Source organism: Nannobrachium achirus, assembly GCF_963921795.1.
Source record: "Nannobrachium achirus genome assembly, chromosome: 15".
Taxonomy (NCBI): domain Eukaryota; kingdom Metazoa; phylum Chordata; class Actinopteri; order Myctophiformes; family Myctophidae; genus Nannobrachium; species Nannobrachium achirus.
The window spans coordinates 15,068,940-15,082,288 of record NC_137822.1 but is presented as its reverse complement, the minus strand read 5'-3'; the positions used below and the strand labels follow the sequence as shown (position 1 = coordinate 15,082,288).

At 41.0% G+C, this 13,349-nt stretch overlaps 2 protein-coding genes across 2 annotated transcripts in view; both read right to left on the bottom strand.

Annotated features, from left to right (window-relative positions):
• The window catches only part of abl1 (c-abl oncogene 1, non-receptor tyrosine kinase), a gene marked incomplete at its 5' end in the record, with an annotated part of 48,297 nt that extends 42,941 nt beyond the window's left edge, over positions 1-5,356 (bottom strand). The window contains one exon of the mRNA XM_080743915.1: positions 5,177-5,356. Within this exon, the coding sequence (XP_080600041.1) occupies positions 5,177-5,303 (127 nt within the window). The remainder of the gene's footprint in view (positions 1-5,176) is intronic.
• A 3,275-nt stretch (positions 5,357-8,631) lies between these two features.
• exosc2 (exosome component 2) overlaps positions 8,632-13,349 on the bottom strand; it is a 7,712-nt gene continuing 2,994 nt past the window's right edge. The window contains exons 6-9 of the mRNA XM_080742456.1: positions 13,264-13,332; positions 12,511-12,687; positions 11,178-11,306; positions 8,632-9,105 (exon numbers count right to left, since the gene is read on the bottom strand). Coding sequence (XP_080598582.1) covers positions 9,025-9,105; positions 11,178-11,306; positions 12,511-12,687; positions 13,264-13,332 — 456 coding nt within the window. The 3' untranslated portion in view covers positions 8,632-9,024. The remainder of the gene's footprint in view (positions 9,106-11,177; positions 11,307-12,510; positions 12,688-13,263; positions 13,333-13,349) is intronic.

The following is a 13,349-nucleotide window of genomic DNA, read 5'->3' as shown; positions in this document are numbered from 1 at the left end:
TCATTTTCTTGTCTCTCTACACTTTTGTGTAAATAAAGAAAACAAAAAATAAATAAAGCTAAAGACACTTAGAAACAAGAATTGACACACAGTCAATATAAAATCTGGTGGATTGGTGTGTTGAAGTTAGTGTAAAAAAAGTTTGAAAAAAAAAATTGAAAAAAAAAAAGTTTGAAAAAAATATTTTTTAGAAAAAAAAAAAAGTTTAGGTCCAAAAATGTGTTAAAAAAATCGACCTGATGGTGGCGCTATATGGGACAGATCCATGTTGATGAGATAAGTGTAGACATACACTTGTAGCGATTTGTGTGATTTTAGGGCAAAAACTGTAGGAGCAGTATTCAAAAATGTGTTTTAAAAAATTTGGCGGGGGTCCCTGGAGCTGCGGGGGTCCCTGGAAGGGTGGAGGTTGTGGATTGGCAGACAAGGATTGTGTGTGGAAAATTTCACATGGATAGGGGCAAAAAAGTGTGATGTGACGTGACAGACAGACAGACTGACGGACAGACAGGCGGTGGAGGTTTTCATAGTAACTGCGACCTGACGGTCGCAATTATAATCATTAGTATTGTTTATTTTAATTATTATTATTAAGGAACTCTAGAAATCTCAGTTGGAACTGTTACCCCAGTGACCCGATGCTGGATAAGCGGTTGAAGATGGATGGATGGATGGATGGATTATTTGAGAGTAAGCTACTTTATTTACCATTATTGTGTAGCAATAAAACACAGGCTTATAGTTTAATAAAGAGCCTAAATGCAACAATAGTATAGGCTTGTCATTCATGATGGAAAATACATTTTGGGGAGAAGTGGAACTTAAAGTCATTTTAGCATGAGGGGGAGATCATGATTACTTGATATCTGGGCTAATACATTCAGTTGACACACGCAGCACAAGCCAGACTATGCCCATGTCAAATGAGGGTCAACGAGCTCGTTAACCTAACGTTACACAGCCTAGGATAGCTGTAAAATATGCGCAGTGTTGAAGAGAAGACAAATGATCACGCATCGCATCGCATTTCTCTGGATCTAATGCAAGCGGTTGGAGCCTAAAAACGTGGATTTCAATGTGTTGCTGTTGTCCTCTCCAATTGAACATCCAAAGGTAGTAGATCCCTATTTGAGATGTATTGATGATCAGTTATTAATCCAGTGGCAGCGAATGGTTTCCAAGCTGTTTAAACAACTTATTTTCAGACAACTTTTTTCTCCCCCTCTGCTGTCTGCTCAGAGTGACTGACTGAGTGTGTGAGTGAGGAGGGGGGAAGGACATTAGGCAGCGCGTTACAGAAAGGGGGCCCCAGTGTGAGAGGGGGTTTTCGATGGACTGTCATTGGCATTGGCCGTGATTTGGACTTAGACTGACCGGCAGTCGGAGGCCCCCCTGACGGCCGCGGCCCGTTTCAATTGACGGTTGAAACATAGTAAAGGCCGCTACTGTCTACACTACAAGATCACAACGTGTCGCATCTGTACTTTTGATACTTTAAGTACATTTTGATGACAATACTTTCATACTTTTACTCAAGTACATTTTGAATTCTGGACTTTTACTTATAACTGAGTACATCTACAGTGCAGTATTGATACTTTTACGATACTTTTACTTAAGTAAAACATTTGAGTACTTTTTCCAACAGCTAATTTTCCCCATAGCCTGGAGGAGCGCCCCATTGTCTAGAAGGGCACTCCTGGGGTACTGTCCTGCGATTGGCCCTTAGCTCTACCATGTGACATGAATAGCCTATCCAGAAGAGGTACTCAATGGTCGTCAAAGAAAGTGAGGTGATTACTGATCTGGTTTCCACCAGATAAAAAGAGAATGAAAAATAATCAGATAACCTTTTTCACAATTGCTTTCAAAAGAAAATGTATTTGAGACGGTATGCCCTTGAGGCTTTAGGGCAATTGTTATCAGCAGTTTACATGTCACAAATGTAAAAGAATATGAGTCTATTCGGGTCCATGTAAGTCAGGAACAATGCAAGTCAGGAATACATGCCATTGCCAACCTGTTTATGCAATGTTAGATACAGACATGTTTTTTTTACTCTCTCTTAATCTCAAACGGTTGGTCCGACTGAATTGCCACTTGGCCCTGCACACTGGGTCACACATGCCAAGTTTGATGCCGAGTGGCTCCCAACTTAGGACACACAGACCCACACACAAAGATTCCGTTGTAAAGGACAGATAGATAATGAGGGATCATCTCAGATCTGAGTGCATTTCCTCAGTACATTCTGTTTGCCCGATGACGCGAAATATATATAGTGCTCCTCTGCACATCCGTTTGCAGAGGTGCCGTGGAGGTGGAACTATATTTTGGAGAGAATGATCGCAATTAAAGCATATTGCGATCATAACTGACATACCACACATCTATATGACAGCTCATTTAAATCCGGCCCATGGAAGAAACAGAGTATAGTGTTTAGTAGGTTTAAGTGCCTCCATCCTCCACCCCTGAGATCTTGTGGGTTTTCTTCCCATTTCCTCTGGCAGTGCTGTTTTTTCAGCAAAACAAATGAGGAGCATCACTGATTCATTAGATACATTTACACTGCACTTCCATATCCTGGACCCAGCAAAAACAGTACAGGCCCACAGAACAGGCACCATCCTAGTTTCCTCAGAAAACGAATACTCCAGCAGATACAGAACACAGGGAATCAATGGGGGGATGCTGCAGCAGTGGCTAGACTGGACAGTGGAGAGAGTGGACACACACTCAAGTGTTTCCCCATACCATAGACATTAGTGGCCAATGGCCACCCAGTCCCACTAATCGAGGAGAGCTGCCCACTAACCGCCAACTGTTTCCCTCATTCCCTTCAACTATGTCAACTTTTTAGCAAAGCAAATAGCTACTGCCATGTGTTTTGTTCTGAACTCAAATAATGCACTGATATTATACAAAACTATAAGATAAGTATAAAGTATAGGCCAAATGAAATTAAAACACAACAGAGGTACAAACATTCACTTAACTGTAGCATAGAATTTTTAAAAACCTGTCAATAACTGATAGTGATAATTTTGTTTATAAAATGCAACATTATGTAAGGGATAACGTCTGGCTCTGGCTCAGCGGTCGTTATCGAGAAATATAATATAAATACCTATTTCGTCCCGCAAGGGAAATTAAGCATTTTCAGCCCAACCCAGCTGATTCGCTGCCCACAAGGAGCGTGTGAGCAATTAGGGGTTAAGAGTCTTGCTCAGGGACACACATCAACATTGCTACCCTGGCCTGGAATCGAACCGGGGACAACCAGGGGCTCTGGTTCCCCAGGCGGGCTCCCTAACCATTCAGCTATGCCGCCCCTAAATAGCTGATCTAGCTTGTAGATCGGCAAAGCCAATACGGATCAAAGCCGATAGAGGCATTATCGGCCGATCGCGATCGATCGACACATCTCTAGCACACACCATAACCTGAGCTAATATGCTTTGTAATGAACAACAAATGGACATTAAAAACAAACAAATGGGCAAAAAAACATTGGCTCCCCTGTAGTAAATATGCATGAATGTATATAAGCACTGCAAATAACAACTCTGCTTCCAATGTGCTCAGACAGATCTCTCAAAAACTCTATGCACGTTAGCCAATGACAGCATACCTCCACACTGTACACTGTACTAAACGGTGTCGAGAATGGAAACAGGTCTTTGCTTGCCCTACACTGCCTCACTCTCTCTCCCAGGTGGCTGCACGCAGAGGCCTGAACCTGCCTGGTGAGAGGTATATTGGCGCTGGCTAACCTTGTACAATTGGTACAATTGTAAAACTAGCATTAGCCTCACCAGGAAGAATAACAACACTGACGTTAAAAGTATGTGCTGACATTACCCTCCACTTGCACTGTGAGTCACATCCCTCTCATAAACCTATTCCACTCCTCACCAAATGCAGAGGGGATGGTGGTGGTGGCGATGGGGGGGCCACAACCTTTTATTCTGTTTTTCTGACCTGGGAAGGTTTTTTTCCCCTCTGTATTATGCAAGAAGATCCAGGAGTGGAATGTATCCGTGGCTGCCTCATTTGGTAATGTCATCACCAGCTTTTAACTCAATGGCGTGCAACGATTAATCGCTTTAAACATATTTATATCAAACTATAAAAAATCTAATCTAATTAACAGATTTCCCCACATTTAATTTGTGATGACAACACATGAAAGAATTACCAAATGGTCTTCTAGATTACCAAGTCACCAATATATTCCAGGCACCATGGCTTGCCCACCTGCCCCCGGCAGGTAAATAAAACTCTCGGGCAGGTGAGGTTTGTTTTCAGGTTGCCCGACCGGGCAAGTGCTCATTTGAGAGGGTTTATAATATAAACACAACACCAGATATCTGTCTAAACACCTGAACGTGGACACTCAGAGCTGTCTTCTGGTCTGTGGAATGTAAAATAAGAACACGGTTTACCTATAATGTGCTGTTTTCACTGTTGCTTAAAAACATAAAATAACCAGTGTGAACCCATACACATCTTTTATCGCACAGCTCCAGAAAGTAAAAAAGATTTGTGTTAAATTGAACATCTATCACAACTATCATTTTATAATGGACGAGTTTGGGCAAGTGCCAATGAGACCTTAGTGTCAACCCCTGCCTTCCATCCATCTTGCTATTCCTCTCACCAATACACACATGCTTTATTTCATCACACCTTTCCTCATTCCGCCTGCCAGATTATCCTCTAAAGTTTAGAACCATAATCTGGCTGGGTTTAGAGTATAAACCCATAGCTAAAAAAAAAAGGTGCTTAGTCCTGAAAATCTCCATGGGCCTATAAACTTAGCACTGGCTCAACCACAGAGCATTCCAGATAGGCTGTAGGAGATGCCAAAGACCCTGGTTAATGGTTAAAGGCTTAATTAGAACAGAAAAGGAAGCATTTATAGACATGGATGATGATGATTTCTTGTGTATTGGCTTAATGTAATCTGCCTTTAACATGTGGTGCGTTTTATTGTAATATAAAACAAATTGATAAAATAAAATGCATGACTACATTCAGACGATCAAATTACCAAAAAGTGATAACAAATCAGCGATGACACACCCCTCGTGAATAAAATGACCAGCTGTGTGTGAATTATGGCTTTTTAGACTGGCTTGATTTCCAAGGTAGAAGAGTGATTTTCTCTTACCGTGAACAGCGAAAACATTACAGTGCTGGGCCCCATGGCGTGATGACTCTCTTCTCCCACCCTTGATGAAGGCCGGCAGACTGGGTCTCCTCTGGTCCCCGACAAACTTCCCCGGCTGCTGCCCCATAAGGGCAGGGTGCCAGGCCGCAGCCGGGACCTCTCCAAGCTGGACTCACTCACTCACCGTCCCAAAAAAAAGTGTCAGCAGTCAGGTGGTAGTGAGAAGAAGGTGGAGAGAAAACAGGAGTCCCTTCTGCTGGCTCAGTTTGGCCTCCCCTGGATAGCAGGTGATGATGAGGAACACTTCTGCAGGTCCTTGTTCCTTTCATATATCTCAGTTTATCATTGCATTAAATAATCGTATCCAAGGGTTTCGAGAGTTTGAATAAAAGTGATTTGCATTAATATTCAGACACACTGATGATGATCTAAGGGCAGATTGGGGTCTTTTGACAGAAGACACACGTTCACGTGCCTCAAAAATGCAAGAATGAGCATAGTGTAGGTCTATTTGATTGCACTAAAATGAAGTCTATCTAGAGAATAGCTAAACAACACTATGGCACAATAGTAAACTATACCCAAGAGGATCACAGAGGTATATCAAAGGTATACATTATCCAGAGACCAATCTAAAGTGTATAATGCAATGTCTCTTAAGGCAATGGCCCGGCAAAACTTACACTTCTTCTGTAGGCATTCAACATTGTTTAAGCAAAGTTGTTTACAAATCACTAGTCTACAGAGTAGTGTGTGTGTATATGTCAATGTGAGACATCCATTACTCTATAAAACATTTCATCCTCTTTTGGGATATTGGAAACGTATGCCATCTCAATTCACCATGAAGACCAGCAATCTGACAAGCCAACAGGTAACAAGTCTTGTGTATCACAGGCAGCAGCAGGCCATCGATGCAAACAACACCAATGCGTCCCCAAGTTGACAGGCAACATAGGGGTGTTCAAATCTCTGCACTGAAGAAACCGAATCCTGGCTTTTAACGCTTATTAACTATCAAAAGCACCAAAACTACTGAGCCATGACAACGTTGATGCTAATATAACATCTGGTGCAAAGACTCTTCCCCATCCCATGGCACACACACAAAAAAAGTCACTGTCAAAAACGTGAAACCATCTATCTTATTTAGCCAATGAACTGAAAAATGACAAACTTCTACAAGACAAGAGGACCGCTCCACAAATACCACGCTAAAAGGGCACAAAGTGTGAAAAAGGCAGCATAATTAAGCCAATATACAAAGTCTACACACACTGCTGTCTGACCAAGTTAGCTACCCAAAGCTAACATTGGAGGATAGCTGCGATGGCTAACTTCTTTAGCACACACACACATCAACAGTTGTCTCGCTGCTTGATAACACGCCGGCGATAACTTACGTCGGCCCACAGAGCAGCGTGCCTTTAACGTTCAACGGCCGAAACATTTAACTGAGAAACCAACTGACGCTTTTTGTCAATGTGTCCACTTATTATCATCCATCCAACCCTTGCCTAGTAGTGGGCATTCAATTAAAAGTTTCCAAACTTCCGTGTCTGTCTTCTTCTTCTTGCAGAGTTTCTCGCTCTCTAGTGCAGTGGTTCCCAAACACTGGGTCGGGACCCCATCTGTGGATCGCGGACAAATCTCTTATGGGTCCCTGATTTAATTTTTCCTGAATTTTATTTTTTATTATTTCAAAACATTTCCCCAAAGAATAAAGCAAAAAATGTTCATGATAAAAAATGATAAAAAAAATGCAATGATGTTTCTAAGTAACTTCATTAAAAGAAAATTCTTAGAAATCCCATAAATTAGAAAACAAAATGTTTAAGAAGTAATGGAAATAACCGAACATACAGGCTAGTAGTAGTAGATCTGCTGTTTTCACTAGTTTGGGTCGGCTGGGCAAACGTCAGATTTCTCTTTTAGGGGGAACCACTGGCTTTAATCCAGACGCAGAGATTGGAGTCAGCAGCAGCCAGCAGGTCACAGTGGTGTTGTTGTCAGATAGTTTCTCCTGAGAAGAAACAACCCGGCGGCGATCATCAAACACGCCATGATAGACTCGTCGTTCGCTGCACTCTCGGCTCGGCGCGCCCGTTAATTTTTTTAATTTCCCCGTGAAAGTGTGTGAGCAGCAATGATAAACTTTGTCCGAATAGTTGTCGCTAAGGGCGCCATATTTCTGTGCAAGGTGGTTTACTGAAATATGTGGGTGGGGCTACGTTCGACGTCAGTGAGCGTGCGTGGGCTAGTCGGCCTGGGGAGACGCCCACTAGACTACCTTCTTCCACAGGTTAGTGTCAGAGGTCATAGTGGTGGAAAAAGTACCCAAATGTTTTACAGAAGTAAATATGAGATACATAAAGCAGGGGTCTTCAACGTTTTCAGGCCAAGGAAGGACCCCTTAGCTGAGTATAAGAGATGAAGCAGGGACCCCAAGATTCCATAGTTTCATCGTTTGACAGCACAATCATCATTGTATTTTGGATTCATGTCAATTTGTGTTATCAGATATGTAACCACTTGAACCGTCAATACTTGACCTTTCACTCTGTACTTAGTCTGCTCTTTTTTCCCCTCTACACCAAACCTCTATGCCGAAAATAGACGATCTACAAGCTCACAACGCCTTGCAGCGCTCAAGTGGTTAATATGGGTTCAAGTGGTTAATATAAAAAAGGAGAAAAAAGGTTTCTATCACACAAAGATTTGAAGGACCCCCTGTGTAACTCTGAGGACCCCCTAGGGATACCAGACCCCCTGTTGAAGACCCATGACATAAAGGGTTCCCGTGTAAATAAGCTGTGAAGCTTACTAGGATCTCCTTTTGGTTGACCTTGTACCAGTGAACTGTACCGTCATGGAAACTGTACCTTTTCCTATGCAACCTTCTAATAGTCTTCAACCAAAGTATAAATACTCTGTGGTCACACCAAAGTATGGTTGCCAGCAGATAAGCTGATTCTGCCAATGCATTTCAATGGGAAATGGACCAAAATCTGCTCCATCCCCATTGAAATGCATTGGCAGAATCCGACCGTGCCCTTACAAGCAAAAGTCTGGAATTCGAAATGTACTTGAGTAAAAGTACAAAAGCACTGGCATCAAAATGTACTTAAAGTACTAAAAGTAAAAGTACCCATTATGCAGAAGAATGACCCAAAAGTTCAAATGTATAAAAATCTTTGAAAATAGCAGATCTACAAGCTCACAATGCGTCGCATTGCGAAATGGGTACAGACCTATATTTACATTAATGTATTCGAAATAAATTTGAGTTATTTGTGCAAAAATAACATGAGACAAATAGAATGACTTTGGAGTGTACTATATACCGTATTACTACCATATTCCACAAGGCAAAGAACACAAATTCTAGTAAACCACAGACATACATTGGTTATGGATGGTACAACATCATGTCAACAAACGTGACATGACCGTTTTCTTGTTTTATTACTTATTTCACTCAACAGTTCTCCATACAAAATGACACATTATCAACAACACTTGTATACTGTATTGTATACTTGTAGAAAATATTCACCAACAAACCTAAGGAACAGTTGCTTTGATGGCTTTTAAATGCCACATCATTCTGATACTGTAAATCAAACTATGATAACCAGTTGAGTTCATAAGGTAAACTTGTGAGACATTTGTATTTTCTTGGTCAAGCTGCCAATTATACTGTATCAAAACAGATGTTAAAATCCAACGTCAAGTTGTTGGGCTGGTGCTCAATCTGAGTTATCTTGGTTCCTAGACTTGGAATGCAGGGCAGGAATATTTTGTCTCGTGACAAGACAGGTATAGGATGGGGTGTCATTTCACCGTCCCTATCCCTCCTGTTCTATCAGCTTCTGTTGTGTCATCATCACGACCTCCTCCATCACCTCTGGTTTTAAAATGTCTTTGACCTATAAAGAGAGAACGTTTACTAATAATTCAGCATTAAAGGATGACATTGATTAAGCAGAATGCTATGAATCACCACAAAATCATTTTGAACAACAATACTAGTCCATGTTATGTACATGATTAGTACTTGATTGTAATATAGTATACATGAATATATACCTATGTAAAGTATTCTTACAGCTAGCTCTGATCCATAGTGTTAGGAGTTCTCCTTAACGCTGTATCAGTGATGATGATCCGGTGCGCCAGCAGGAAAAGGCTGCGCACCCTCTTGTCTCTAAAAATCATTACTCACCAAACCAAAGATGGTTATAGTGAGTTGAAAACCTACTCAATTTAGTGGGAGCACTCTAAGCCCCACCACACGTCTAAAATACATTTAGGGTGAAATGAAAACTATCTACCGGACGGAAACCCTCTTCCTGGTTGAGGGCTGTTTTTACGAAACAGAGCCTCCAACATCACAACAACACCCAACGACTAATGAGCTCCTGTTAATGCGGTCCTCTGACCTGCGCGGCAGTAGTAAGTAGAGTTGGCGCTGTGATGGCGATAGCGAAGATGAAAAAAAACTAAGAAGTAGTGTCTTCGTCCAGTTATTATTTTTCCTTTCGCCCCAGAAAGTTATTTTAGATGTGTGGTGGGGGGCTCAGAGTGCTCTCAAGGCTTTCAACTCACTACAACTGTCTTTGTTTTGGTGGTAGCAAAACTGTATTTTTTACTAGAGACGGGAGGCTGCTCAGCCTTTCCTGCTGGCGCACCGGATCATCACTGACATAGCGTTAAGGTGAACTCCTTCTAACGCTATGGACCAGAGCTATCTTACAGTAAAATACACAGTATATTGTCGCTCTAAACGCCATTAAGTAACATTAAGACATTATAAACTCCCTTTAATATGTAACTACGAACACAGCAGAATACTCACTCTCTTGTTTCATTGAGAATTATCTAAAGCCCAGGCTTTGGATGGAATAAATATCTGATTCGGCACACTGTTTTAGCAAACACTAAACAATCATTTTTCATAGTCATGCTTCAGGATAAACGTTAGCCTAAGCCCTAATCTTTATAAAATTCAACATGGCACCCCTGCTTTGAAAACGAAGTCAGTGAGTTCATGCCCGTATCTCTCTGTTTATTCTTTCAGTTTTCACTGGATTGGATTACTCTGAGATACTTAGAAAGGTTATTCCACACTGTAAATAGCCATGGTGCAACAAAACTTTATCTGAACTATCTGAATTAGTAGCTACCAAGCCTATAGTAGGGACTTTATGCCATAAATTAGGACTTCAGTTACGTACAGCTGGTGCCTATCTAGTATGCATCACAATCTGTCCAAATAATCTGTTAAAAACACTTGTAATGTCATCTGTAGTGTATTTACCATCTCTTTCCTGTCTTTGGCTTTTGGCTAACCCTAACCCTATAAATAGAATTCATTATCTAATAATCTCAACCCGTGTAGGGCTGTCACGATTATGACATTTTACATGACGATTAATTGTCACTAATTGCGATTAACGATTTAATTGTGATTCCGTCGTTGACAATTACATTCCTGTTTGGCTTGTAGGCTTTGAAGTTGCACATGGCAGATATGACACATAACCTAAATATACAAAGAAATTACTGACATATTTGACAACTTTATACTTGAAAAAGAACATTGATAGTGGAAATAGCCTAGAAGCTCACAACACGCGTTGTGAGCTTGTAGATCTGCTATTTCCACTATTTTTGACTTAACCCATTTAGACCTGAGACCGATTCTGAAAACGCCTTCTAAAACCTAACCTAAGGTTTCTGAAAACCTTCAATTTCTTATTCCAAAAATGTAAAATAAATTATGTTGCTATATGTATAGCAAATACTGATGTGACACAGACGTAGCAGCCGGCCTTAAGGGTAATACAACGTATAGGTAGCAGCAGGTCTAAATGGGTAAAAAAAAAATCTATGAACATTTTTCAACATGGAAAGTTGGAAACGATTATGAAAAATAATCGCGATTATGTCAAATAATTGCGATTAGACGATTATGTAATAATTGTGACAGGCCTATTACCTGGTGATGAAGAGAAGACTCATAGCAGTAGAAAACACTGGTGTCATACAGTTGGACTTTGTGTGCAGACAAGGCCAGTAAGCAGTTCCTCAACCGTGAGATCACTTCTCGATCTGACAGAGATACAGGCTGAGAGGACAAGGAGACATGAAAGGAGAGAATCAAAGAAAGAGTGTGTGTGTGTGTGTGTGTGTGTGTGTGTGTGTGTGTGTGTGTGTGTGTGTGTGTGTGTGTGTGTGTGTGTGTGGTGTGTGTGTGGGTGGGTGTGTGGGTGGGTGGGTGGGCGCATGCGTGTGTGTTTCTAATGAGCATTTTTTACAGTGCAGTCAAAGTATAATTCGGTCACATACTGATTAAGCGAGTAATAGCTAAATAGTATAGTAGCTAAATATTAACTCCAACGTCTGAACACTTAACAACGCAGCACTGTCATATCATCTAGCATTCTAGCCTATATCATTATGACAGGGATGCGGAAGTTAACAGAGCTGCTCCTGCAGCCTAGAATCTCCTCATTCCATTCCAAACATATCTTGATATACAAACTGGCTCCTTTTTTGTGTTGTGGTGCAATCGCTCTCTCAGTATCAAAGCAAGCCCACTCTACCCAACAGAAAGAGAGACAGCTCATCTGCACTGCCCACGACGCGACATCCCGCAAAATACTGTCCGCATAATATGGAGCGTCTGCATTGCGTTGCGACGTAGCCTGAACCAATCAAATAAATAAATAATAATAAAAAGTGTTTGGGAGCGGGACATGGCCATTTACCTCTATGGACATCGCCGCGAAATGTCACTCAAATAAAGACTCTGCGAGCGAAAAAAGGAGGGGTGGACGACGTCGCGGCACGACACGTTGTCGCTCTCGGTAGGTCAGGATGGTCTCATTGAAACTAATGTATTTTAATGAGATTTCGTCATTCACGTTGTGTCACAGGCAGTGAGGATGAGCTGCTATTTATTAAACCACAATCGATGGATTTACCTGCATAATGGGGACACTATAGCGTTGTTTACTAGTCATGCTAGGAAATGGCGTATAAATTGAGCAGAGTTAACCCCAAATCTTAACTCTGGCGTTACTACACCCATTCCCTATAGAAACAATCATGTAAACTCCTGTGTCTGATTTATTTTGGTAAATTATAATCATAGTACTAGGCTAGAATGACACAAATTAACGTCTTGATGTCTTTGTTTGTGTTCTATTAAAACAGTGCATTTTTATGGAAGAGGTTCATGATGGAAGTGGTCAAATGTCTTACAAGACATTTGTGAAAATCGTTTTGTTTGTCATTTTAATTGACAAACAATCACATTTAGCTCTCACCTCCAGGTTAGTGTAGAAACCCCCAGCCTCCTCGTCCTGCTGTGATGGGGTTGGGTACAGCCACACAAAGCCATTGTTTCCCAGAATGATGGATGCACCACAAGGAAGGTTGTGGAAATGGGTTTTTTGCCTCTTGATCAGGGAAGGAGAGATCTGCACCAACACTCCTTGACCTAGCTAGTGACAGAAACAATAAAAAAAAAGGATAAGATAATGTAGTTTGTCAATTAAAAAAACAACAACCTTGAGTACAATATCTAGTGATTTCTGTGTAAATCCTACATTTTCCTGTAATAATGTGAATAAAACGAGCGACAGAGATTTTACAATCTTCCTATCAATCAGAAATTCAACATTTCAGGCTATATTAAAAACAACACTGATTTAGTAACATTACACACTAGCTATGCACATCCCTTCCTTTTTTCTCTTTTGTAAAAAAAAAAGGCTTTCGCCTTATTGTGGGAGTCTATGGCACGAGTGGTGGAAACGAAGGCTGGCGTGAAAACGGATATCTTTTGAGTGGATCGTTGTGATCCACCAGAGCATCATGGAATATTCTATGAATTTTCAAAGTTAGTGAAGAGCTCTGAAAGTATGGCAGGGAACGACAAGTCAAAAAACAATGTTAGCAGTCATTGAGTTAAACTGAATACCCTATATTGTCATATACTGAACAGAAATATGTTCATTGTATTGGTTCACTTGTAATTGATATAAGGTGACACGGTGCTTTGCTATACGGTAACTTACCTTTCCATACTTTAAACTGCGAGTGTGAAGCAATAGGGCTCCATCTGAAAAGACGGACTGTACTTCTGCCTAGAAGACCAGAAAAG